Source organism: Arvicanthis niloticus, chromosome 18 (genome assembly GCF_011762505.2).
Source record: "Arvicanthis niloticus isolate mArvNil1 chromosome 18, mArvNil1.pat.X, whole genome shotgun sequence".
Lineage (NCBI taxonomy): Eukaryota > Metazoa > Chordata > Mammalia > Rodentia > Muridae > Arvicanthis > Arvicanthis niloticus.
In genome coordinates, this window is record NC_047675.1 from 31761707 (window position 1) to 31789604 (window position 27898).

General features: G+C 40.4%; 1 protein-coding gene across 6 annotated transcripts in view; it reads left to right on the forward strand.

Moving 5' to 3' along the window:
- The window catches only part of Ctcf (CCCTC-binding factor), a 47390-nt gene that overhangs the window by 17055 nt on the left and 2437 nt on the right, over positions 1 to 27898 (forward strand). For 4 of the 6 annotated variants that reach the window (XM_034522669.2, XM_034522667.2, XM_076915773.1 and 1 more), the window contains exons 3-11: positions 11558 to 12347; positions 12670 to 12840; positions 15109 to 15242; positions 18797 to 18917; positions 19797 to 19946; positions 22645 to 22805; positions 23836 to 24018; positions 24626 to 24761; positions 27509 to 27691. In XM_034522669.2, coding sequence (XP_034378560.1) covers positions 11567 to 12347; positions 12670 to 12840; positions 15109 to 15242; positions 18797 to 18917; positions 19797 to 19946; positions 22645 to 22805; positions 23836 to 24018; positions 24626 to 24761; positions 27509 to 27691 — 2020 coding nt within the window. In that variant the 5' untranslated portion in view covers positions 11558 to 11566. The remainder of the gene's footprint in view (positions 1 to 11557; positions 12348 to 12669; positions 12841 to 15108; positions 15243 to 18796; positions 18918 to 19796; positions 19947 to 22644; positions 22806 to 23835; positions 24019 to 24625; positions 24762 to 27508; positions 27692 to 27898) is intronic. The other 2 variants (XM_034522670.2, XM_034522668.2) reach the window with 1 other exon arrangement.

Here is a 27898-nt window from a genome sequence, read left to right on the forward strand (position 1 = left end):
GGCCAGCCTGGTCTACAAAGTGAGTTCCAGAACAGCCAGGGCTACACAGAGAAACCCTGTCTCAAAAAACAAAACAAACAAAGATGAGAGTCCCTATGTTGCCCAGGCAGCCTCCAAACTCCTGAACTCAAGTGACTCTCCTGCCTCAGTCTGACAACTCGCTGAGACTAAGCCTTGTGCGCCTATCTTCATTGATCATGAGTGTCTCAGCCACATTTTAGGAAGATGCAGAGTATTACTAACAAAATCTACAAGCTAGAAAAACTGAACACAAAGGTTATTGGTTTTTATGTGACATATTCTTGTACATATATGAACTCATGTGTTCAGGTGCTTGTAGAGGTCAGAGGTTGATGTTGATTTTTTTTTTTTTCAGTTTGTCATTTATTTTTTGACAGGATCTCACTGAATTTTAAGCTTACCAGTTTAAGTGTATTGCAAGCCCTAGTATAATAGGTCCACATTTCCAGCTTTTTTACTTAGGTTCTGTGAATTAGACTCCTGGGTTCTCACACTTGTGTGACCAGCATTTTACTTACTAAGCTATTTCCCTAACCTGTTTTACTTGTTATTTTGTTTTTGCAGTACTAGAGACCAAACCTAGAACATCAAACCTACTTGGCTCTCAACTATATCTCCCAGCTTGATTTCTTTAAAAAAACAAAACAAAACATATGTGTGCAGCAGTCGTGTTTCTTTAAAGAACTCTAAATCTCCCCATTTCTGTATTTGATCAGTCATCAACTCTTAGAGAAACTTAGGAATTTATCCAAAAAAGTCATTTTCATGGGGGACTTTAAGATTTTTTTTATTAGAATAAGCTGAAGGTGGTGGTGCCCATATTTAATCCCAGTATTTGGGAGGCAGAGGCAGGGTCTGCAAAGCAAGTTTCAGGACAGCCAGAGTTAACACAGAGAAAACTTGTCTCAAAACAAACAAAAAAGGCATATTAATGCTACTGTTCACCTAACTGCCTAAAATGCTTTGTCATCTTGGATGGTGGCCTTTAAGGTCCCAGAAATCTGCCATCATACAGTGGTTCTCTCTTACTAATCTTCACAGAAATCTGTGGAGTAGATACCATTTTTTTTTTTTATAAACAGGGAAACTGAGGCAAAGAAGATAGTATATTACAGTGTAGGCCTCCTTGCTTATTGGTAGAAAAACTAGAATTGTAATTCTGGCATGGATTTTGTTATTCTTGGTTTGTTTGTTTGTTTGTTTTAATTATTTGCGCGTGCATGCACATTTATAGTGGCATGGATATCTTAGCAGATAACTTGCAGGAATCGGTTATCTCTCTACCTAGGGAATCTAGAGTGTTGAATTCAAATTGTCATATCTGCTGGCCAGAGCAAAGCCATCATCTCATTAGCCCCAAGGTTTTGGTTCTTAATGACTAATTCTGTCTATTTTCACCCTTGAGGAAAAAATACACTTTAAGGGGCTAGCAAGATTGCTCAGCAATTAAGGATATTTAACTGAGCAGGGCAAGGTGGCATACACCTTTAATCCCAGCACTAGGGAGGGGATCCACTTGACTGACCTGATCTGAGTTTGAGGACAGCCAGGGCTATACAGGAAAGCAAAACCAAAATGAATACTTAACTGTTCTTGCAGAGGACCCAGTTTCAGTTCCCAGCACCAACAAGGTGGAACAAGGGAATCTGATGCTCCTGAGATCCTGCAACTCCTGAATGCAACACACACACACACACACACACACACACACACACACACACACACACACACGACCTTTTATGCTTTATCAGGCGTTTTCATGACCACCTATTAATGAAACCTTTGTCAAAGATACTTGGAAAATTTGTGTCAGTTTTGAATATGTGCAACACTCAACTAATCATGGCCTTTAACTAGATCATGCTTTCCTTTGTTCACATTATCAGTTTCTAGTTTCACTGCAGCATGACAAACATTGGAAAGTGACTGCTAGACAGCTATAGCCAATGCTGCCACACTACTTTTCTTTTTTTCTTTATTAATGAGGTTCCAAATTTTTTTTCTTTATCTCCCATTTCTTTGAGGGTTTTGTTTGATTTGGTATACAGGATGGGACCCAGAACTTTAGGCATGCTAAGCAAGCCTTCTGCCACTAAGCCTTTTTGGTTGGTTTTTATTTTCAAGGAAGGTGGGCGGGAGGGGGTGGTGTCTGGTAGAACTCATGGTGTCTTTGAACTCCTGGTTGGTTGTACCTCTAGACTTGACTTGAGCAAACTGTTCCAGGTTTTCACAATAACATTTGTGGGTTTTGCCCATCTTTTTCTTTGGCCTTTATACTTTACATACAAATGTTAGTGTTTCTTTGTTTTATGTAACAAGGTTAATATATAGATGTTGGTATACTTTTTTTTTTTTTTTTGACATTATCTGTAGGCCAAGCTTCCCTCAAATTCCCTGTGTAGATGAAGGTGACCTTGTGGGGTTTTTGTTTTTGTTTTTTTAGGCAGGCTTTCCCTGTGTAGCCCTGGCTGTCCTGGAACTCACTCTGTAGACCAGACTGGCCTCAAACTCAGAAATCCACCTGCCTCTGCCTCCCAAGTGTTGGGGTTAGAAGTGTGCGCCACCACTGCCCGGTTGAAAGCAACCTTGTGCTTCAGATTGTCCTATTGCCATCTTTGGAGTGCTAGGATTGTAGGTACTTGACTTTATTCCCAGTTTATATAGTGCTGAGAATTGAGCACAGGGCCTTGTGCATGCTAGGCAACTACACTCTCCCAACTGAGCTGTAGATCCATGCTAGTCTTTGTTTATTTTGTTTAAGGCCATCATCTCTATTTTCTGTTCCCTCTACACACACACACCCTCTCCCCCCACCCCCATTCCCCTTTAGGTTTTTGTGTGTGTGTGTGTGTGTGTGTGTGTTTCTCTGTACAATAGCCCTGGCTCTCTTAGGCTTTGTGAGTCAGGCAGGCCTGGAACTCATGGAGATCTGCCTGCCTCTGCCTCCCAGGTGCTAGAATTAAAGATGTGTGCCACCAAGCATGACCCTGTTTTCTAAGTATATATATTATATAGCCTTTGTCCTCCTCAGATTTAAAAGCTGTTCATCTGTGTCATATTTTTTTTTCTTTTTTCCTTTTCTGATGCTAGAGTTGGAACTTACTGTTTTGAGTATATGTGGTATATACCAAACCACTGAGATACTATATAGTTTTTGTTTTGTTTTATAGATTTGCCTCTTACTTAGTTCAAGGTAGCCTTGAATTCTCTGTAGCTCAGGAAGGACATCCTCAGACTCCTAATATTCTGCTTTAAGGCTAAGGTAAAGATTTCTGAGATTTTATTACATTTTTCACCAACTCCTGGCTCTGAGTTCTTTGACTTTGAAATAGGTATTTCAGGTTTTTTAGTCCATACTGTTATTTGTTTCTTTCTTTTTCTTTTCTTGGAACAGGGTATGGGTGTATGAATGTGTATGTGTGTATAGACCTGGATGTCATGGACTAGACTGGGCAGAATTCAGAGATTCGCCTGCCTCTACCTTCTGAGTGCTGGGATTAAAAGATATACACCACCAGCAGCTAACTATTTGTTTCTTAAGACAGGGTCTTATTATCTGGACTGGTTTTGAATCAACACTGGCAAGAGTCATCATGGCCAGCTTGAGGTTTTTTTTTTTTTGTGTGTGTGTGTGTGTGTGTGTGTGTGTGTGTGTGTGTGTGTCTGTCTGTCTGTGTCTGTCTGTGTCTGTCTGTCTGTCTGTCTGTCTTATTATCTGGACTGGCTTTGAATCAACACTGGCAAGAGTCATCATTGCCAGCTTGAGGTGTGTGTGTGTGTGTGTGTGTGTGTGTTTTCTTGTGATAAATTTGTTGTAAATAAGTTTCTATATACTTTTTCTCTAACTTTTGGAGTATATATATATAGAAAATACTAATAGGAAATATATGAATACGTTTAAAAGTCAGAAAGTACAAATTAGAATGGAGTGTCTTATTAGGGTTTTATTGTGAATAGATACAACTCTTACTATTATCAAGGAAAATATTTAATTGGGACTGACTGATAGGTTCAGAGGTTTAGTCCATTGTTATGCTGGCAAGCATGGTAGCATGCAAGCAGACATGCTGCTGGAGAAGTAGCTGAGAGTTACACATCTGTATGGGCAGGCAACAAGAAGATGGAGTGAGTGATACTGGGCCTAGCTTGAGCTTCTGAAACCTCAAAGCCCACCCCCTGTGACATTTGTCCAATAAGGCCACACCTACACCTATAATGTCATTCCCTATGAGTCTATGAGGGCCATTTTCATTCAAACACCACATGTTAACAAATTGATTAAGATGTAAACAGTTTGTTTGTTTGTTTGTTTAATGGATAACAAGATCTATTATATAGCTTAAAAATGAAAAAAAAAAAAAAAAAAAAAAAACGAGTTTACTTACCTTGGCTGATTGGTTAAGAGCACTTACAGTGGACCTGGGTTTGATTTCTAGCACTCACAGGTGGTGTACAGCTGTAGTTCCAGGAGATCAGATACTCTCTGGCCTCTGCCAGCACATGGTGCACAGACATGCACACAGGCAAAATATTCCTACATAGAAAATTAAAATAATTTAATGCAAAAGAAAAATTTTAATAAGAGCTTTCTAAATAAGCATTATACTTACTGCAAATAAAATTTCACCCATGTTTCCTTTGATATAAGCCAAGGACATAATGCCAAAAACCTCAGTGAAAGCAGTTTTGTGGGCGATAGGACTTGTGGGGCTGTATGTCCAGCTTTCAGATAGTCTAGCTTAAGTCTGGGATAAAGCCTGGGATAGAATGTTAAATTCCACAGGGAGGTCAAGTCAGATAAGGACAGAAAAGTCCCTTTGGATTTACCCATTAACAATCATTGTTTGCCTCACAGCAGCAGTTCCATAGAATTCTAAGGAATAAAAACCAAAATTGCTGAACTAAGAGGTGGAAGAGAAGGATTAGAAACAGCAGATGTGGAGTCAGTTGAGCATACAGAAAATACCTGACAGAGACTACACAGTGAAATGAGATTGAAGATGGGACATATTTGGACAGCATAGAGCTGAAGGAAAAGCCAAAAGAAGGATAAAGGGGATTGATCTAGCAGACTGCCTGAGGGATAGTCAGGTTATGACATAGGAGCATGATATTTCAGGTGTCTTCTGTTACAGTTAGGTCCTTGCATATCTTCTGTCAAAGGTCAGAAAAATACTTGAACCAGCTTTCCTTCTAACCTTTCACCCCCAATTCTTTTAAGATCTCACTTGCTCAGTCTAAAGGAAGCTCCTCCTTCCTCTTCCATCTAGAAATTGATGGGATGATGGGATGTTTGCTAATTTTTTTTTCCTTAAAAATTATTTGAGCTGGACATGGTGGCACATGCCTTTAACCCTAGCACTCTAGAGGCAGAGACAAATAGATCCCTCAGTTCAGGGCTGGCCTGGTCCACAGAGTGAGTTCCAGGACACTTAGGGCTATAAATACAGAGAAACTCTGTCTCAAAACAAAACAAAATTTGTTTTATTTTCAAACAGATCTTATGTAGCTTGGTATGATGATATGAAACTTTCTGTGTTCTTAAGACCTTTCTATGTAAGTGAGGATGACCTTGATTTTTTTTTTTTTTTTTTTTAAAACCTGTATTATACTGGGATACCCGTATACTCGTTTTCATGGGTGCTGGGGATCAAACCCATGGTTTTGTTTGTCCTAGGCAAGAACTCTACTAACTGAGCAGTATTAGTAACTCCTCTTTTTTATTTCATTTTTCCACCATTATGATAGGAGATTCAAGGATCTATTCTCAGAATACCATTGTGACAGGGACTACTATTGAGTGGTACCATGGCCAAGAGCCTCTCATAGGTACAAGGCCCTGGATTCCATTCCAAGCACTGCCCCGAAAGAAAAACAAAACAAAACCCCAATTGCCAAAGAAACAAGCTGTCATTTTATAGTGGTACTGCAACCCCCCAGGGTAGAACTGTTTAACCAAATAATTTTTCCCTTTGTTTGTGATATGTTGAAGGCTACAGTCTGCCTTCTCTACCCAGTGCCTTTGAATTGAGAAAGTAATAGGTAGTCATCTGTATGGAGAAATTAGCCTTTAGGCTCTGAAACAGATTGCTCTCAGAGACACAGGGGAAAGACCCATGACAAGGAGAAGCTAAAGAAAGACTCCTTTTCTTAAATTAAATGTTGTAGACCCCTTTTTAGTAGTACCATCCCACAAAAGAGGTTTAATAAAACTATGGAAGATGTGGTGGGCATAAACAAGGCAGATGGGAGAGGAGAGAGATTTAAGCAATCAGGATTAAAGCAGGAGTCAAGAAGGGAGGAGATGGATTAGAACTATTAACAGGGATAGGGCAGCTAGGAGAGTATTCCCTCCAGGGAGTAAAGGAAAGAAGCCAGAAACTGTTGGGTTAATTATTGATTCAGAGAAGGGATTCACTTCTGGAGAAAGCTAGACAAAGGAATCTATTGCTCAAAGAGATGCACTGAGATTTCTAAACAGAGAGTGGTTGCCTATTCCTTTTATGTAATATTTTTCTAGAAGTTGTTGGCTTTAAGACTAAAGTGGATGCTGATATTCATGGATTGTAAGTCGTGTGTTCCTTTCATTGAGTACTGTTGGCTCAACTCCTTGGCAGACAGTTGTTTTCAATTTGTGTTCCTTTATATGTTATTTTTTTTTCTACCTGGTATAATTCTATGACTTCTTTTATACAGGATTTTTATTTAGTATTTAATATTTTAAGTTTTCAGATTTACAGCAGAGACAATTGATTTTTCTGGGTTCAAATTATTTATGTGCTACAAAACCCCAAAGAAGGTGTTATAGAAGAAATTTTTTCCTTGAGTGTTGATTTGACTAATCGTTTGTTTATAAAAAACAGGGTGTCATGTAGCCCAGCCTCAACTCACTGTAAACAAGGCTTACCATTAATTTCTGAACTTTTCTCTCCGCCCACAAAGTGGTAGGCTTACGTGTGTGTGTGTGTGTGTGTGTGTGTGTGTGTGTGTGTGTGTGTGTGTGTGTGTGAGAGAGAGAGAGAGAGAGAGAGAGAGAGAGAGAGAGAGAGAGAGAGAGAGACTGAGACTGAGACTGAGACTGAGACTGAGACTACTCCTTCCTGCTACTTGATATTAAGTTATCCCTCTCCTCCTTTCCTTCTTCAGACAGGTGTTACTCTGTAGCCAGGCCAGCCTAATTCTGCGGCAGCTACATAGTGACAGTTCCAGTACCCTAGAAGCAGATCCTGATTGTTGGGTAGGGGTGAGCCCAAAGTTCTGTGTTTCAAACAAATGTCAGAATTATCCCAGTGTTGTTGTTCCTCAGACCTTACTTTGAGCAACATAGTTGCCTAGTCATGGGTTCTAGTGTTGGTGTTGAGAACTTTCATAATCAGAAATACTGGATCTTACAAAACTCTGGCATACTGATGCCTAGAAATTTTAAATTTATAAATAAATTATAAAGTTCCTTGACTCCTACCTTTTACAGTAACATTTTGTTATATTTGTCTCCATTGTGGTAAAACATTTTATTATTTAGCCAGGTGGTGATGGCACCTTTGGAGAAGCAGAGAGTTCAGGGCCAGCCTGGTCTACAGAGCTAATTCCAGGACAGCCAAGGCTGTCTGGAAAAAAACAAAAACAAACAAAAAAACCAAGGGGACTGGAGAGATGGCTCAGCAGTTAAGAGCACTGACTGCTCTTCTAAAGGTCCTAAGTTCAATTCCCAGCAACCCCATGGTGGCTCACAACCATCTGTAATGGGATCTGATGCTGTCTTCTGGTGTGTCTGAAGACAAATGATAGTGTACTCAGTTACATAAATAAGTCTTAAAAATAAACAAACAAAACCCCTATTGTTTTGCTCTTTGATATTTAGAGCAAAGGGTAGTAAAAATGGATAACAGCAATACAAACCAAACTGGCTGTCTAGGAAGTTTTCCATCATCCTTGTCTTTATTCCACACATGGTGGACTTTGTTGAATTGGTTCAGAAATAAAAGTTGCTGTACTGAGGATGTGAGTCAGTGGTAGTGGTCTTGCCTAGACTGTGGGAAGCTCTAGGTTCAATCAGCATCACTGATGAAATTACTAACATGAGAATCAGAGACAGAGAGACAGCCTGGCCTCACAGTTTTTGTTTTTATTTTAAATTTGATGGTTCTGGTTTGTGTTTTTAGGTGATGTGTTACATGACTTTACCTGAAGTGACTTGAACAGATGATCATTTATCTTAGATATGGTATCAGCCACAATCCATAAAGTGATTCCACTCAATTTGAGTTTCGTGAACAAGTAAATTTGTGAGTTTATTTTATAGGAGCATAGATTATTCAGACAGCTGTGTGACAGAAAGGCCCACCACAGGACAGAAGTTCCCTGCCCAACTTTTGAAAACAACTCTGCTGAAAAGTGTCTCCTCCCAATAATTGAGCGCTGTGTATAGAAGTGCTTGAAGAGGGAATTCGTGGATTTTTTTTTTTTTTTTTTTTTTAACTTTCTAAGGTTCTTCAGCAGTTAAATTTCATGAACTTCTGAGGCTTATGTTTTCCTTAGCTTCCTTTGTCTTCTGAGACTCTATTCTGTCCTGGATAGAATGTTTCAATTTAAGGGGGGGGGGGAGATACATGATAGTTTTTTTAAAATAGCTCAGGCTAGCCTTGAAGTTGCTGACTTCAAATTTCTCCTAATCTCCTGCCTCTTCCTCCTGAATGGCAGGATTACAGTGTACATCACCATACTCAGCTATTTTGAGGCATTGTTAAGCACAAAATCATGTGCTTTATTTTATTAGCAGCCATATAACAGCAAAGTAATGGCCTTAGGAAACTTTAGTGTCTTAAAGAATGAACTGGATCTGAAGAAAATAGGATGGACACAAGGAACAGGACAAGGAGGGAGAACGACAGTGAGAGCAAGTGTTTGGGTAAAAACGCAGTTTCTTGTAATAATTGGTTTAGTTGGTTTTTAGTTGTTGGGCATATTGTGTTGTTTCAAGACAGAGGCTCACTATATAACCTTGTCTGACCTGGAACTCAATATGTAGATCAACCTGGCCTCAAATTTACAGAGATACGGCTGCCTCCCAAGTCTGGGATTAAAAGTTGTGAACCAGTACATTTTCCAGTTTGGGTGAGAAGGGGACAGTACTGGGATTGAATTTAGGGCCTCATTAGTGTTTGACAAGTTCCTTGACAGTGAGCTGTATTCTCAGCCGTCTTCAATTGTAATTTATACAAGCATTTGCTTTCGACATGGTCATGCTACTTTTCTCTAAGCCTATCTTATTTTACCTTGAATCCTTTTCATCCTGAATCAGGCCATGGCTATTTCTCTATAGATTTTATAATGCCTTCCCAGAATACTGGCTCAGATATAGTGCCTGCATAGAGAATTGATGAACTGTGTCTCTAGTAAAGTAGTAAGAGCCTTGTTTGAGACTGGGCCAAGAACATAAAGCACTTTAAATTGTTTAGGGGTGTGTGAGAGTGTGTGTGTGTGTGTGTGTGTGTGTGTGTGTGTGTGTGTGTGTTTATTTGTGGGTTTTGTTAGGTTACAGTATTGCTTTAAATTAGATGTTTCTCAGACTCACTTTACATCAGCTAGTTTTTTGTTTATTTTTAGATTTGTGTACATGGGTGTTTTTCCTGCATGCATGCATGCATGTATATATGTATGTCAGTCACATGCTTGTTGCCTCAAGAGGTAAGAAGAGGGAGTTGAATCCCTTGGAACTTGAGTTAGAGCCAGTTGTGAGCTCCATCTGAACCAAACATAAGTAATAACAAAGTACTTATCTCTAGACTCCCATTTTACTCCTAAAGGGGTTTTGTTTTGTTTTAATTAAGTCCTAGTTATTTAGTGTGTGTCTGTGTGTGTCATCTTCCTGGACTGTTATTTTACTCTAGGCACTACGAAGATTTAAGAGACAGAAACTGTAGACAGGTATGGTGGCAGAGGCAGTCAGGCCTCTCTAGCAGTGTGATTATAGGCACACACTGCCATGCCCAACTTTCCATGTGGGTGTTGGGGATCAAACTCATGTCTTCATGCTTTCTCAGAAAGCACTTCACCAACTGAGCCATCTCTCCGTAGCCCAACCCAATATAGCTTTCTGAAAAATGGTATGACAAAGTATGATTTCTAAGGGAGTTCAATGAGGCCCTAGATTTGACACCCAAAGCCATTTAAAAGCAAGCAAAGTCTCTTCTAGTGCTTTATATATAAATAGATATAAAATGTCAGGGTCTCATTACATAGCCTTAGCTGTTCTGGTCTAGCCTTAAACTCAATGATTTGTGCACCACTAAGCCCTACTCCCTACAATGTATTTTTTAAACCAATTTTTTAATTGGGAGATAAAAGTAAATATATTTATGTTTAACATTTTGAAATGTGTATACATTGAGGAATCATTCAATCTAACATGTCTCATTTGTGGTGAGAGAAGGTAGATATGTAGAGTGCTAACTACTGTCTGCATATTGTACAGTAGTTATCTTAAACTTTCTTCTTCTGACTGAAATTTTTTACTTTTAAGGCACTCCAAAATAAGTAAGTTTTAAACTAGCTTTACTAGTAATTTTTAATATAATTAAATATCCAGAATTAAAGTTTCTAATGTCTAATGTCTCTTTGTTGTTTATGATTATCATTGTGTGGCCAGGCTAGTCTCAGATATCATCCTCCAGCCTCAGCTGTGCAAGTGCTAGTTTTTTAGTCATGCCCCACAGTGCCCAGCTCTGGCAGTTTGTTGTGGTAGAAGATTGACCTATGCCTTGTGTGATTCATCTGATGCCGTTCATAACATCCTATCCCAGGAATAACAACTGAAAAATAGCCTCAGACTTTGCCAATTGTCTCTGGAGGCTAAGTTCCCTCAGTTTGAAAACTTGAGCCTGGGCTGGAGAGATGGCTCAGTGGTTAAGAGCACTGACTGCTCTTCCTGAGTTCAATTCCCAGCAACCACATGGTGGCTCACAACCATCTGTAATGGGATCCAATACCCTCTTCTGGTGTGTCTGAAGACAGCGACTGTGTAGTCATATATATATTTTAAAAAAGAAAGAAAACTTGAGCCTGTAGGTTGTTGCTTCAACTTTTCCATGTTTTTTTCTTTTGGCAGTTTATTTGCATAAGAAACTAAACTTAACATTGTAGTGTTTCTCTTAGACCACACTTCTGCAGTGTATTTTAACACCCACTGTCACCAGTTTTCTGTTAATTTTAAGTATAATATAGAGTCTTGATCAGTTTTGGATTTTTTTTTTTTTTTTTTGATTGGGAAGATTCATAATATCCCATCAAAGAGGGAGATACCTGTTGAATAATCATTGAAGTGGATGCCCAGTTCATTCACTAAGGAGGGTTTTTGGGGGAGGGGGTTGGGGTAGGGTTTTGATGGTTTGTTGGTTTTTGGTTTTTAGAGAAGTGCTGGGATTAAAGGTGTGTGCACCACTACCACCTGCCACTAAAGTTTTTAGTTTAAAATGTATGTGCTTTTATTTGGGCAAACCATATCATAAATAACAATCTGTGTTCTCCCTTAATAAAGGAAGGGGAAATGGAAGGTGAGGCAGTTGAAGCCATTGTGGAGGAGTCTGAAACTTTCATTAAAGGGAAGGAAAGAAAGACTTACCAGAGACGCCGGGAAGGGGGCCAGGAAGAGGATGCTTGCCACCTGCCCCAGAACCAGACAGATGGGGGTGAGGTGGTCCAGGATGTCAACAGCAGTGTACAGATGGTAATGATGGAACAGCTGGATCCTACCCTTCTCCAAATGAAGACTGAAGTAATGGAGGGTACAGTGGCACCTGAAGCAGAGGCTGCAGTGGACGATACCCAGATCATAACCTTGCAGGTTGTAAATATGGAGGAACAGCCCATTAACATAGGAGAGCTTCAGCTTGTCCAAGTACCTGTTCCTGTAACTGTACCTGTTGCTACTACTTCAGTAGAAGAACTTCAGGGGGCTTATGAGAATGAAGTGTCTAAAGAGGGCCTTGCAGAAAGTGAACCGATGATATGTCACACCTTACCTTTGCCTGAAGGATTTCAGGTGGTGAAAGTGGGGGCCAATGGAGAAGTGGAGACACTTGAGCAAGGGGAGCTTCCTCCTCAGGAAGACCCTAGCTGGCAAAAAGACCCAGACTATCAGCCACCAGCCAAAAAAACAAAGAAAACCAAAAAGAGCAAACTCCGATACACAGAGGAGGGCAAGGACGTGGATGTGTCTGTGTATGACTTTGAGGAGGAGCAGCAGGAGGGACTGCTGTCTGAGGTCAATGCGGAGAAAGTGGTCGGTAATATGAAGCCTCCGAAGCCAACAAAGATTAAAAAAAAAGGTAAAGTGAGTTTAATCTGTAATGGACTTGTAAAAGCATTTGGGGAAAAGGATACAACAGCTTTTATGCAAGTTAGTTTTGTTTTGTTTTGTTTTTTTGTTTGTTTTTTTTTTTAAAGCATCTAGTGGGTGCCATGGCTTTTAATCAATCCAAAAGAAGGGTTTTATTTGTGTTTTTAAGTCCTCAAGAGAAGTAAGTCTATGAATGCTGTGAATTAATTTCTACTTAGATTGACTTTGATTATAAAAAGTTAAGAGAATATAATTGTAGTTTGGGATTAATCTAAACATTGTAACAAGTCCATGTTTTGTTTTGTACACAGGTGTAAAGAAAACATTCCAGTGTGAGCTTTGTAGTTACACATGTCCGCGACGTTCAAATTTGGATCGTCACATGAAAAGCCACACTGATGAGAGACCACACAAGTGCCATCTCTGTGGCAGAGCATTCAGAACAGTGACCCTCCTGAGGAACCATCTTAACACACACACAGGTGCTGGATAGTAATGTGGGGCTACAGTGTCATAAAGGTTAAACATGGTTTTTAATCCAAGATTATTGGAGTAGGAAGTTGAAGAATACTATTTTTGTTCCTTTTTGTAATCTGCAGTCTTTCCTTGACATAATTCGTAAAGATTTTAGCATTATGTCTACAGGCTTTTATCTTTCTGCCTAGGTACTAGGTACTAGTCCTCTGACCCAGGTTTTCATGGAAAATAGTTTCTTCCCACAGTCTCTACTTCTTTCCTCTATCTTCACCATTTAAAATGGTGATTGTTGATTTTGATTTAATATACTGGTTGTCAGATTAAATTAGTCAATTGTCTCTTGCTTTACATGTCAAACGATTAGCCAGTTAGTTGATTGTCTATTGCTTTATAAGTGTGTTATCTATTGGGATATTCTTAGCCATCTGGTCACTTAATAGCATGCACACATACACACACAGATGCATCTAGTGCTTTGAAGACACTGTATTACCCTTTGAGAGAATTTGTCAATGTGTATGTACATTGACATGAGTACTCTGTCTTAAGTACTCAGTACTTAAGCTTTGAAAAGTTCATTCTGTGGTTATCCAGAGTTGATTTGGTAAAACTTAGTCATGTAGTTAACTAAGCCTGCAAAAGTCAAATGCATACATACTCGAGTGCCACTGATGAAGAATAAGCTTTTCATTTTCTAAATGTGCTTACATTCTAGGGGGCATTCTTTGGAGTTTGTTTTACTAAGACAAGGTCTTTCCATATAGCCCTGGCTGTTCTAAAATTTACTATGTAGGCTAGGTTGACTTTGAACTCAAAGACATCCACCTGTGTCTGCCTGTAGTGCTGGGATTAAAGGCATGCACCACAATGCCCAGCTTCTAGTGGGTACTCTTGCCTATAAAGTTACAGCAAACGAAAAATGACTTGGTAAGCATGAGCCTTGAGCAGGACATGGTGGTCATGTAGAGCTTCATGGCGATCCCTGCCCACCCCACAGCATGGTGCAGTTTGAACATTGTGTGCTCTTTCTCCCAGACACAGAACTCTTCTTCCCACAATAACACTAGGTAAAACCCAGAAGTTATTATTTTGATTACCTTGTTCCTGAAATTAATGCTGCTTTCCCTTCCTTGACTATCTTTTTTATTTTTCTGTGTCACCACATTATATATATGCTTCATAGAAAGAGTTCTTAGTACTGAAGAAACAAATTTAATGAGTGAATAAGCATTCCTTTCCATTTCTTAGTTACTGTAATTTTTCCATCAGCACTTCCATGTTTTTGTTTTGTTTTTTGTTTGTTTTTTTTTAATTTATTTATTTTTATTATGTACACAGCAGTCTGCCTGCACACAAGCATGCCAGAAGAGGGCACCAGATCTCATTACAGATGGTTGTGAGCCACCATGTGGTTGCTGGGAACTGAACTCAGGACCTCTGGAAGAACAGACAGTGCTCTTAACCTCTGAGCCATCTCTCCAGCCTAGCACTTCCATATTTATACTTCATCTTTTTAGAAAGTCGTTTTTATAGAGTTCTTCATGATGTTTTATGCCTGTAAACCTGAGAGCTTGGGAGGCTGGGCTCTAGGAATATGAGTTTAAGGGCAGTCTGGGTTATATATTTATGTATTTATGTATTTATGTATTGAGACCTTATCTTTAAAAGAAAGAAGGATGGAAGGAAGGATAATTTCTGCAGGTGTCTGTTCTTATTCTTGACATTGTGATTTTCTTAATTATAGTCTTTTTGACATTGTGATTTTCTTAATTATAGTCTTTTTGGTGGGGAGACAGGGTTCAATGTAGCCCAGGCTGTCCTGGAACTTTAGAATGTAGACCAGGCTGGCCTGGAACTGTAGAATGTAGACCAGGCTGGCCTCGAACTCAGACCACTCCCTGACCCTGACCCTGACCCTGCCTCCCCAGTGCTGGGATTAAAAGCGTGCGCCACCACTGCCCATTTATGCTGTTACGTTTAGTAAGGACTAAAATACACTGGAGTTTTTATTAATGGTTGGATTCTTAGTAATCAGTATATTTACAAAATAGGAGTAAGAAGGATATTTCTATTCAAAGGCACTAGACTCAAATAATTAGCAGAAACTGAAAGTTTAGCATGTGTTCTCACATCTTAGGGACTAGTGATGAAAATTTGTCCAGGGCTTCCTGTAGCTTGTAGAGCTACTTTCAACTTATGCAATAGCTTTAGCCATACATTGAACCCTGTCATGTAATGTGCCATTAATTCCTGTTATTCCCTCCTTTCTTTAGGTACTCGTCCTCACAAGTGCCCAGACTGCGACATGGCCTTTGTGACCAGTGGAGAATTGGTGCGGCATCGTCGTTATAAACACACTCATGAGAAACCATTTAAGTGTTCCATGTGTGACTATGCCAGTGTAGAAGTGAGTGTCTAGTTGTTTATTATTGAGAGCCTTCTTAGACCATGGTGGGCTTTTTTTTTGTTTGTTTTAAAGAATACCTATTCTAAGGCTGAGCATGCTAGTGCTTTCCTTAGTCCCAGCACTTAGGAGCCAGAAGCAGATGGGTCTCTATGAGTTCAAGGCTAGCCTGTTCTTCATAGTGAGTACCAGGACAGCCAGACCAAGAGATGATTGATTGATTGATAGATAGATAGATAGATAGATAGATAGATAGATGGAGAAAGCGAGTGGGGAGGGAGGGAGATGCATGCTGACTCTGTCTTAAAAAATAAAATAAAATAAAAATACCACCTCCATATATTAGTACCAGAAAGTTGTCCTATACTTTGAAGAAATAACAGTACCCAAGTCATTTCAAAATGGAAGGTTTGGTGTATACCCCTTTGGTCTTAGCATTGGATAGGTTGAGAATTGAGTTTGAAATTACCTTGGACTAGATACTGAGGTTGAAATATAGTTAAGAGCCTGTCTTAATAATTACAGTAATAGAAAGTGTGGGGTTGGAGCTATAATCAGTGAGGTACAGTGCTTGCCGAGAGCAGCATTCATGAGGATCTGAGTTTGATTCCCGTCACTTGGAAGGGAATAAAGGGGTATAGGAATGATGATTAGCTTTGTTATTTGAGTCTACCCTATTGCCAGAACTGGGTAAGGATACAGCCGAAGGGGAGGGAGAGGTTACATATCGTTAGTAAGCAACCAAATCAAATATTACATTGAAAAGTAAGTTGTTAAGTATATCCAAGACAAGACTAATCGCAGTGTGTGTATTACTTTATAGGGAGCTAGAAGAGGGACAATAAAATTCAGTTCTCACTACTGTATAAAGTTCCAACAAGGCTAGTGAAAAGCCAGAGCAAATCTCTCTTAATTAACTGAATTACTGAAGTGATCTATCATGCCTATAACCTCAGCAGTCGGGAGGCTGAAGCAGGTCGAGTGCTGCAAGCTTTAAGCCATCCTGTCTCAAATCATCATCATCCTCTAGGATCTTAGTGCTACTGTTTCATTACAGCTAATGGAAGAAAATAAGTATATTATAGTAGACAAAAATTTATTCTTTTCAAATTTTAATTATTTGAGACAAGGTCTAACTACTTCTAGGCTGGCCTGAAGCTCACAGAAGTCGGCCTGCCCCTGCCTCCTGAGTGTTGGGATTAGAGGCCTGTTCCTCCACACCCAGCTGTTTGGTTTTTTTTTGTTGTTGTTGTTTTTTGTTTTTTTCCTATTTTTCTCTTTGGGTTGGGAATACTTCCTGCCACCACTTGACTGTAGCAGTTTTCTTTCACCCTGTGGATCTTGGTTGAAACTCTGTCATCAACAAGTGATTTACTCAGTCATTTTGCCAGGCCTTAAAACATTGCTTAAGGATTTTTATTTTTTATTATTTTAGAGAATATCCAGCAGTTCAATGGAGAGAAACCAAATATAAAAGAAGTATGGGCTGGGCAGTGATGGTGCACACCTGTAATCCTGGCACTTGGGAGGCAGAGGCAGGCAGATCTCTGATTTCAAGTGTTCAGAATAGCCAAAGCTACACAAAGAAACCCTGCCTCAACAACAAAAAGTATATAGAAATGAACAATTTTGTGCATGAACCAATGTTTGAACCCAGTTCTTTAGGCATGAACTGGACCACTGAGCTGTGTCTCCAGTCTCCAAGCATCTCGTATGAGTGTAAAAGTTGTGTGTCCCTTACCAGTGATGCTTGCTTAACACCAAAGGTGTTCAAGATTTATTTCAGGGTTTGTTTTTTGTGGTTGTTTGTTGGGGATTGGTTAGTTAAGGTTTTATTTTTTAATTATGTGTGGAGTGGTTTGGGTTCACAGGAATGCTGGGGCTAGAAGAAGTTGGATTCCTTGTAGATGGAGTTGTGGGGAATTGGTTGTAAGTTTATGTGACCCTATTGTGGGTCCTTGGAAGAACACTTGATAGTCTTGTCTCTCTAGCCATACTTTTTTTTTTTAATTTTAGAATATTTGCATAAATATACTGATATCTTGCCAGTGTGTAAGCATAAGTTTGTGCACAGAGATGTAATTTTATGTAGTTACTTATGGTGTGACTGTTTTCACTGAGACCCACCGTATGAGATCAATATCAGATTTGCTACTTGCTACTGTGTTGGTTCTTCAAAAGTTTTTAATTTGGGACACTGGCTGTCAGTGGTAGAGTACTAGGCCCTGTCTTGAGTCCCCAGCACTGTAAAGAGAGAAATAGTAATAATAGTTTTAAACCTCTTTCAATTGGAGTTAGACAGGAACGGTGAAACCTTGAGGTGGTTCCAAATCTGATAGTGGTGAAATGACTGAAATAACAGTAAAAAACCATTTGTGTGATTTTGTTGTTTTGAGGCAGGGTTTCTTGGGGGTATCCCTGGTTGTCCTAGAACTCGCTCTGTAGACTGGACTGTTCTTGAACTCAGAGGTCCGCCTGCCTCCACCTCCCGAGTACGGGAATTAAAGACATGTGCCAGCCACCATGCCTGGCCCTCTGTTACATCTTTAGACAGAAAAAGGTTACAAATTTTTCCAAAGGGCATAAATAAATGAAGATTACAAGTTGATTCCAAAGTTTTACCAACAGACTAAATGTGAATGAAAAGTTAAAGAAAAATTTGAAACTATATAGAGGGATGTGTTCTGTTGAATATTGTGAGACTAGTAAATGAGGCAGGCATGGGGTGAGGTGCTACTACTGGTGAGTGGAGGAGCACTCTCAGCCTGTGTGTGGCAGAGGGGGCGGAGGCTGAGCGATGCTCCAGGGATAGGGACTTGACTGCCGAGTAAATGAGAGCATCTAATAGATAATTCTCAGGGGTGTAGGAGGGATTTTCTCTTAAAATCAGAAGACTTTTTCCAAAAATTTCAGACAGACATGAATTATGAATATTCAAAGTACTTTTTAGTCATGTTTGAAACTCACGGTTTGGGATAGGGTACTTAACTAAGAGACAGAAAGCATGGCAAGTGGCAAGGAAGAGAAATCAGACTCCTAAATTTCAGCCTGTCTAGGAAATACAAATGAGAGGAAAGTGGGTAGGGGAATTAAAACATGAGCTTGGAGTTGAATTTTATAGGAAATTAATGTATATATAAACTAGGTATGAGTTATTTACTAGAGTATTGTGAAATGTTTCAAACAGAATAAAAGGGCTGAAGACGTGGCTCATTGGTAGAGAGCTCTTGCCTTATACAAGTCCCTGGGTTCAGTCTTCAGGACCAACACACACACACACACACACACACACACACACACACACACACGTAAAGACTAATATACCTTATCACCCAACTCAATTATTAGTGTGACAGTTTACCTGATCTGTGTCTTGTCCATTTACCCCATCTCCTTGGATTGTAACACTGCCGAGAGGAAGCACAGGCTACAGTAAAGAAACCTTTCCTAACCTTAGTGCCCCCAAATTAAGGTTTTGTACCTAAGCCATAGAGTTCATATTATAGTCCATGTTAACAGAAGTATAAGAGGTTCGTTCGGTTGCTTTCATGTTTCAGGTCAGCAAATTAAAACGACACATTCGCTCTCATACTGGAGAGCGCCCGTTCCAGTGCAGTTTGTGCAGTTATGCCAGCAGGGACACATACAAGCTGAAAAGGCATATGAGAACCCATTCAGGTAGGACTTCTCCCCTCCTGGTACTAATGAGCTGCTGTTCAGTGAATCCTGTAAACTGCTGTGTGCAGCCAGGGCTTACCTGAATGGAAAACTATTAAGAAAAGCTCTGGCATAGCTTCTGAATTGATGGTTCTGAGAATACAGTCGAGGGCAATTTTATTTATTTGAGTCTTATAATGTAAAAATGGTTCTTTTAAGGGAGATATCAAATGAAGTTAAAATCTCATGCTTATCTTTAAAAGTCTGGGTAGAAGCTGGATGTGGTGGTACACACTTCTAATCCCAGCAAAGGCAAGCAGATCTTTTGAGTTTGAGGCCAGCGTGGTCTACATGGCAAATTCCAGACGAGCCAGGGCTACATAGTGATTCCTTGTTTCAAGTTTCACAAAACAAAATAATAAGTCTGGATAGATTATCTAACATACTCTGGTTTCTAAGTACTGTCATTTTTGTAAAAAGAAAGGCTTGTGCTAGTGTCTGAGCACAAGATTTATAATCATCACACTTGGGGCTGAGGTAAGAGGATCTCTGGTGCCAAACCATCCTAGGCAGCAAGACAAGACCCTGTTTCAAAAAATAAAAGCAGAAGAACAATTTAGTTCTAATGTGCCCCTCCCCCAAGGTAAGCTTTGCCATAAGAAATACTGTCCTAAAATAGACGAGTGTAGAAAGCTGAGCAAAGCAAAGATATAGAATTTGTTTGCTAATTCTGAAGATAGGCATGAGTTAAACAATACACCAAGCTTTACCTTTTCAAGCAAGGTCTTAGATTTTATATGGCCTAACTAACGTATGTGTCTGCCACTCCGCTATTCACCTACGAAGCTAAAGCTATAGTACTTATTCATTTAATTTGTTCATTCTGTATTTCCTTTTAAGGGGAAAAACCTTATGAATGTTATATTTGTCATGCTCGGTTTACCCAGAGTGGTACTATGAAGATGCACATTTTACAGAAGCACACAGAAAATGTGGCCAAATTTCATTGTCCCCATTGTGACACTGTCATAGCCCGAAAAAGTGATTTGGGTAAGTAGATTTATTAGAGACAAAGAATTTATGAAAATAAGAAGGTAAAAACTTGACCTTAAACTTTGTGTATGTTAATGAATGACTTACCACTTAATGAAAGCCACTGCTTACCTTCTCTCCTTCTGTCTTATTTCTCTTTATTACAGTGAAATTACAAGTTAGATATATCCAGAATATAGATTATACATAAGGTAGTGGGAACTGTAATGGGAAGCAGTATGCTTGTAATAGTAGCTTCCATTCTCTAAATAGGGAAGTAGCATATTTCAAATAAGGTCAGTTTCCTTCAGGTTTTTCAATAATATTTGTACATTCCGTAAATAATTGGAATATATTATTGGTTTGGTGCTAACTATTCCTGTGCGTTGATAAGCCAGAATTACATAGAGGGAGAATTCATCTATAGAAATTTTAGTGTAACACATGCTTGCACTCTTCATCTTTCTTACTAAAGAAATGCAGAAGTCAGGAATAGTAAGTGCCAGCATTTGGAGAGTTGAAGCAGAAGAATCAGAAGTTCACGGCCAGCCTGGGTTATGTGAGACTGTCTCAGACAGAAGATAAAGAGATTAATTAATGACATGCACCTCTTGGTCCTAGTTTCTCAAAAGTCTTAAGCAGGAGAATCCTTTTATTTTGGGGGGTAGGGGGGGTTAAGCCTAGCCTTACCCAAATTAGTAGGCCCTGTTTTATTAAATGAAAAATATAAATACTATTCAGTCTATGCTCTCAACCCAGAATACACTGCTTCCTGAACATATTTGAACTTTTAAATGCTGACTGTCAAAGCCAGGGCCTCATATACACTAGCAGTCAAGCACTGTACCACTAAGTTATACTCTTAAGTGTAACTTAAGTATTAAGTAAGCATGACATAGCTTACTCTAGTTTTAGTACTGTGGTGAGCCCAGTGCTCCCAGAGATGTACCAGATGTTCAGTACAGTTTATGAGTGCCAAAGCTGGGCAGAAGCCCCTGGGTTCCCTCAGGCTGGTTTGTTGGCTGGCTTGGTTTTTTGTCTTATTTTGATCTTTAGGGGTTGTTGTGTTTTGTTGATGGCACCCAGGCCATCTCAGGAGTAATGTGAAGAGTAACAGAGCAGGAGACCGGATGTCCTAATCCAGCCTCTGTGAGCCCAGAGATGGGTGTGTGAAGTATGTGGTATCTCTTCCTCCCCACCTCCCATGCTGGGGAAGGTGAACCTGGTCCACCTGGTCCTCTTGTCTTTTTGGGAGAGACACTGGATTTGCATATCAGTGTGTTCATAATCCCAATATGGGCGGCCCTCCTCCTGAGCAGTCCTGTTCCTACTGTTCCTTAGTATATTAATTCACCTGGGGCACAGATCCTTTGGCTCTGCTCTGCAGGAGGCACCGTGATGCAGCAGTGTTAGACGGTCTTTCCCTTGTTTTTAACTACTAACTTTCTGGTCTTTGTTCTTAGAGTAGAAAGGCAGCAGGGTGAAATTTCCTATTATAAAACCAACTACAGTCTCCTTGTATCTACATTGACCTTCACTGTTCCCATCTGCCCTTAAGGGCTGGTGTGGCTTTCTTTATCTGTGCCTTGTCCCTTCACCTTCAGCCCCACTTTTCTGTTTCCTTATGTATTTTCATTATTATTTTGTTTACCTTCACACTCATACTCCTGGGTCTTTTTTTTTTTTTTTTTTTTTTTTTCCCAAGTTGGTGTACTCATTTCTCTCCTATCCATAAAAGAATTATTTTGAATGAGGCCTCATGGTATAGCTGCTCAGGAAGCTGAGGCAAGAGGATGACAGTCTCAGGACCTGTCTGTGCCTATGTAAAGAGGTTGTTGTTTTGTTTTGTTCTTTAAAAGAAGGCTGGTGACAAACTTCAGTGGTCAAGTGCTTACCTGGCATGTGTAGGAGCCCTTCATTCAATCTTTAGTACCACAAAAAATTTTTAAAAATAACTGAGTTTCTCCAGATGTATCCCACCACAAACATACGCACTCCACACCATCCCATATTTCTGGAAGTTAAATCCAGGTCATGTTGTGTGATGGGTAGGCAGGTATCTCTGTGAGTTCCAGGCAAACCTGGTCTACATGGTAACCTCTCTGAGTTATGGAGACCCTGACTCAACAGTGAAACAAGCCTAAGCATACAAGTTCTTACTCTTGGCCTTCTGTCTTAGTGACCTCATCAGCTCCCTAGTTCCACTCCTGTTTTAGTACCAGACCATCCTTTTCTGTTCCCATCCCTGTTTTAATATCATTGTTTCAGATTCAATGTCTGCCAGACTGTAGGTCTAGAATGACCTATACTTCAATACCAGTACAGACACAGCTTGGTCTTAACCCCTTTCCACTATTCCTCACCTCAGTAAGTGGCTTTGTCGTTATTGGGTGTTCTCTCTAGCACCCACTTTACTCTGCACCTCACCTCACCTTCAGTGACCTCCCATTGCTCTCACTTTCTGGATTGCTCAGCACTTCTGGTTGCTTCCGTGTCCAGTGCAGTCCCCAGGCTTCCATCTTTGACCTGTTGTCTCCTCACCTGACGTGCTGGGGATGGAGGAGGGTGAGGACTGACTCAGGCTTACACGCCTACTGACTGAAGGTTTTACTTCTGATCTCATGTTCTTAAGAAGTAAATATAGTACTAAATTGTTGAAACATTTAATTTGTATTTTTTTTTCCAAGTTTAACTTGGCTTTATATTTTGTTTGCAGGTGTCCACTTGCGAAAGCAGCATTCCTATATTGAGCAGGGCAAAAAATGTCGCTACTGTGATGCTGTGTTTCATGAGCGGTATGCTCTCATCCAGCATCAAAAATCACACAAAAATGAGAAGCGCTTCAAGTGCGACCAGTGTGATTATGCTTGTAGACAGGTAGGTGCTATTTTAGTTTGAAAGCCACTGATGGGGCTGGAGAGATGGCTCAGCGGTCAAGAGCATTGACTGTTCTTCCGGAGGTCCTGAGTTCAATTCCCAGCAACCACATGATGGCTCACAACCATGTGTAATGGGATCTGATGTCCTCTTATGGGTGTCTGAAGACAGCTACAGTGTACTCACATATGTAAAATGAATAAATAAATTTTGGAAAAAAAAAAGAATTAAAAAAAGAAAGAAAGAAAGCCATTGATGCTCTATCCGTGTCAAGTATCATGTGACTAGTATGGTACTTTTTTTTTAAAACTGAGATATGGTTTCTTTGTGTAATCTCTTTGTAGAGTAGGGTGGCCTCAAATTTAGAGATCCACCTGACAAATATTTCTCAGACAAGTATAAGGAATGCTATTAAAATCATAGGTGTTATTCTTCATCAATTGAATCTGGGTCTCCATATACATATACATTGTAACAAGTACACATTTGTCACAGTTGATATCTTAAGACACAGCCAGTTTCTCTCTTAAAGAGGGGTGGGTATGGCTCAGTTGCAGAGTAGTTACCTGGTGATATCCCCAATATTGTAAAAAGATAACAATTTTTATATAGGTACTTTTTGCCTTGTGTGATGGCACACACCTGTAATGTCTGCACTTGGGAAAGGCAGTCCTTCTTGACTATATAGTGAATTAAGAGTCCAGCCTTGATTACATGAGATTATGCCTGGGAAAAAAAGCAAACCAAAACATACCAAGGGTATTAATGTTAAGTCCAAGACCCGAGAGAAGAATCTGGCCCTGGAATGATTCTTAAACTGGAGTTAGAAAGGCAGTCCAACACAGGTGAGCAGCTTTCTCTGTGCTGGGTTTTTAGGGACGCACTTTTGCTTTCCTGTGAATATACTGTTACTGTCAGGGCAAACAGTGTCAACTCTTGAGGATAGAAGGCATAGAGTATGCATGCGTAGCACCTAGGGTGACAGCCCTGTGACTCTCTGAGGCCTCTCTGACAAGTAGTTGTGTTTCAGGAGCGGCACATGATCATGCACAAGCGTACCCACACAGGGGAGAAGCCTTACGCCTGCAGCCACTGCGACAAGACCTTCCGCCAGAAGCAGCTCCTCGACATGCACTTCAAGCGCTATCACGATCCCAACTTTGTCCCTGCAGCCTTTGTCTGTTCTAAGTGTGGGAAAACATTCACACGCCGGGTAAGGGTCAGGTTGCTGTTACAGTTCTTAATATCACATGCTTGATCTGCTGTTACAGAATGCAGTTTTTACCACTGAAGTAATAATAAATGTAGAGATACTTTGCCATTAGAAAAGATTTATTTCTGTCTCAGGCTCTTCTATCCATGGGGAAAGCCTTGTATCAATAGGGACTGCAGCATCTTTGAGTAGGATGGTGGTAAAAAGGCATTTATTTCCTTGGGTGGATTGAACTCTTGTATTTCATCCTACCCCTAACCAGTTGGAGTCTGACTTGGCTCTCTCTGTTGGTTAGCCAAGTCAGCACTGGCCAGCTATTCTGAAATTTCCCCAAGTGTCTCTGTGACTGCAGGCACTGAGCTCAGTACCCTACCCCACACCCCCACTTCTTACTGTGCTTCCTCACTCCTTTCCTCATCTCTGACTGCTACAGATGCTATCTGTCTTTCCTGAATGGGATGCGAGGAACGTGTTCAGTACAGTTAGCAGAATTTTGACACTTTATGGAATCCTTAAAGTTTGTTTTTGTTCAATTAAAATAAAGAGAACTGTCAGTCTGAACTTAGTTTTTTTAGTAGTGTGAAACAAGGTTTGTTCCTTTTGTCAGAATACAATGGCAAGACATGCAGATAACTGTGCTGGTCCAGACGGTGTAGAAGGGGAAAATGGAGGAGAAACAAAGAAGAGCAAACGAGGAAGGAAAAGAAAGATGCGATCTAAAAAAGAAGACTCCTCTGATAGTGGTAAGTGAGTCATTGTTGATTTGATTAGAGGCAACACATCGGAGGCCCAGTTTACAGTAAATCTGTGTAAGATTTACTGTGTAGAGGCAAGAAGGTCCCTCTTCCTTTATGCTTGTAATCTGTCTAAAGCCAGGTGGTACTTGAGGAGGTGGAAGCAGAAAGATCAAAGCACAGGTTCTATGCCAGCCTTACCACACAGCAAGTTCAAGACTAGCCCTGGCATCAAGCAGTGTTAGACGACCCCAGAAGTTAGAAGTGATGACAAGAAGCATGAGGTGCACAGCTCGTAGTTGTTGGCTGCAGAGCTCTCTGCTGCTGTAGACTCTGCAAGGTCCTCTTTCCCTGGTCCCATGCTGTTCATCATGTTCATGTGCTGTCTCTGAAGAAACTACTGACAGCCTCTAGTAGATCTGCACAGTTCTTTCTTTTGACTTCACCATTGGTTTCACTCATGGGTCTTACAGGTATTGTCTCTTTTCTTCCCCTAGAACACTGGAGTCGTCTGGACTCTATCCTATTGCTAGTGAAGGCCATATAGTCTTATTTACACTATGATTTCTGTTAGCCGTCTGCACAGATTGACCACAGAATTTTTCCAAACTTTCTCAAAACCAAAAACCTTTGAAACTTTTTTGACCTTATTAACCTTTCTCTGCATTTCCCCCCTTTTCTGGCTGGATTTGTTTAATTTTTAAGGCATAGGGCAGTGGAGGCTTGAGTGAGCTCCACAAGGAAGCATCTTGTTTCTGACATACTGCCACCTACAGTATGTTCCTTTCACTCAGTGTCTCAGTCATATGGAACATGAAGCATTTTATCTTGAAGATGAGGCATTTACCCACAGCTCTAACTTTTAAACATTCTTTCCAGAGAAAATGAGTGAGTGTTTATAACTTGTGCAGCTTGGAGGAAAGCAGGCAGTGTACCCTTTGTGCAACAGTACTAGGCAAGGGATAATAAGTACTCTCTGGCTGCCTGGAAGTGTAGACAACAAAACTACTTCAGACTGACTTCAGAGGCTTGAATCCCTCTTCCAGCAGTGTGAGTTTCTCGCCTTTCCTGTAAATAAAGGCAATGCTGTGTGTGTGTGTGTGTGTGTGTGTGTGTGTGTGTGTGTGTGTGTGTGTGTGTAGGCAGGCCAGAGGTTACACCCCAGGGCTACTTCTGAGATATTTCCCAAGTGCTAGGATTATTTGGCACATACCACCACTCCAAACTCTTTTTATTAGTATTTAACTTTTTAATATTATGTATGTGGGAAATAGGCATGTGGCATGAATTCAGACTCCAGTGGAGGCCCAGATCATTAATCCTCTGGAGTTGGAGTTACTGGTGAACCACCAATTGTGAATGCTAGGAACTGAACTCAAGAGCAGGAAGTACCCTTAACCACTGGGCAATCCTTTCGGCTCCAAGGTCTTTTTAAAATACAGGTGGTGATGATCAAACTCTCAAGTCCTCAGGTTTTCATGACAAGCACTTTCCTAGCTGAGCTGTCTCCCCAGCTCCGCATAATTCTTCTTAACTGAAATAAAAGGGACTTTTCATACTTTAATGAACAATATACAGGTGGTATTATATAGAGTATAACCCAGGGTGGCTTCCACCTCCCTGTCTCTTGCCTCAGCCTTTCATGAACTGCACTGTCTATGTACACTACCATATGTTGTTATCTCTTTTCTTAATCCTCAAAGCACTGTTGGGTTTCGAGTGCTATAGACACGAGAAAGTGAAAGGTAGGCTTGTCAAGTCAGTACACCAAGAAAGAGATCTGAGACTTCAAAGCCTTAATATCTGATTCCTTGTTGATATTCTCTTAATTCACTCTTTACATTTAATAGTTTTAAAGGCTGGGGATGTAGCTCAGTGGTACTTGCCAAACATGCACGAAGCTCTGAGTTCAATCGCCAGCACTGCGTTAAGTAGGTGTAATGGCATCCACTTGCAAGTTTAGGAGTTGGAGACAAGAGGATCAGGAAAAGAAAACAGTTCCAGAACTTTGCTTCTTCCCTTAGTAAACAGGACTCACACTGCATCAGCAGTGTCTGTATTTCCTTCTCATATAGGTGGGTGTGTGCGCACCCCCATATGTTCCTGCCTCTGTTCAGTCAGAGATGAGCATCTTCTCTCCATGCTTCAGCTCAGTCTCCTGCTTTGTCTTTGTGTGAGAGAAATATTTGTTACTACCTGCTTAAGGGCTGTTTTGTAGTTTGTTACATAATTGATAAAAAATGAACCTGTCTGTATGGTTTGAAAGTCAGCTTTTTTGTTTGTTTTGTTTTTTGAAACAAGATTTCTCTGTGTAGTCTTTGAACTCGGAGATCCTCCTGTTTCTGCCTCTTGAATGCTGGAATTAAAGGTGTGCACCGCCATCACTCTTAGCACTCTTGCTCTTAGACTCAGTATACTACATACTCGTATATGAGTGCTCAGTATTCTTACACTAAGCAGCTCACAAGAAATATGGAAGTAGGTATTTTTCTTTTTTGATACAGGGTCTCTCCATGGCTATCCTGTAACTCAGTATGTAGAGACCAGGCTGGCCCTGAACACACAGCGATCTACCTGCCTCTGCCTCCCAGCTGCTGGGACCAAAGTTCTATGTTTCCCAGGACCCTTCCTTAGGAAACATAGAACTGTTTTCAGAACATGTAACTGTCTGCTGTCTGTCTGTCTGTCTATCTGTCTGTCTGTCCGTCTCTTTCACCACTCTGCTTGAACCACCGCCTGTGCTTTGATTTCTTGAGAAGAAAATGCTGAGCCGGATCTCGATGACAATGAGGAGGAGGAGGAGCCTGCTGTAGAAATTGAACCTGAGCCAGAGCCTCAGCCTCAGCCTCCACCTCAGCCTGTAGCCCCAGCCCCACCACCTGCCAAGAAGAGAAGAGGGCGACCTCCTGGAAGAACCAACCAGCCCAAACAAAACCAGCGTAAGTTGCCTGCCTGTCTTGGCTCAGTAGTCATCTCATGTGAGGAAGCAGACTGTGTTCTTGTGAAGATGAGGACTGAGCTCTGAGAACAAGTGAAGGTCACACAGGCACAGACGCTCAGGAAGCTTTTTTTTTTTTTCTATAAGGAAGCTTTTTTTTTTTTTTAAAACTGAATAACATCTGAGGCAGTCTCTAAAAGCCTATTAC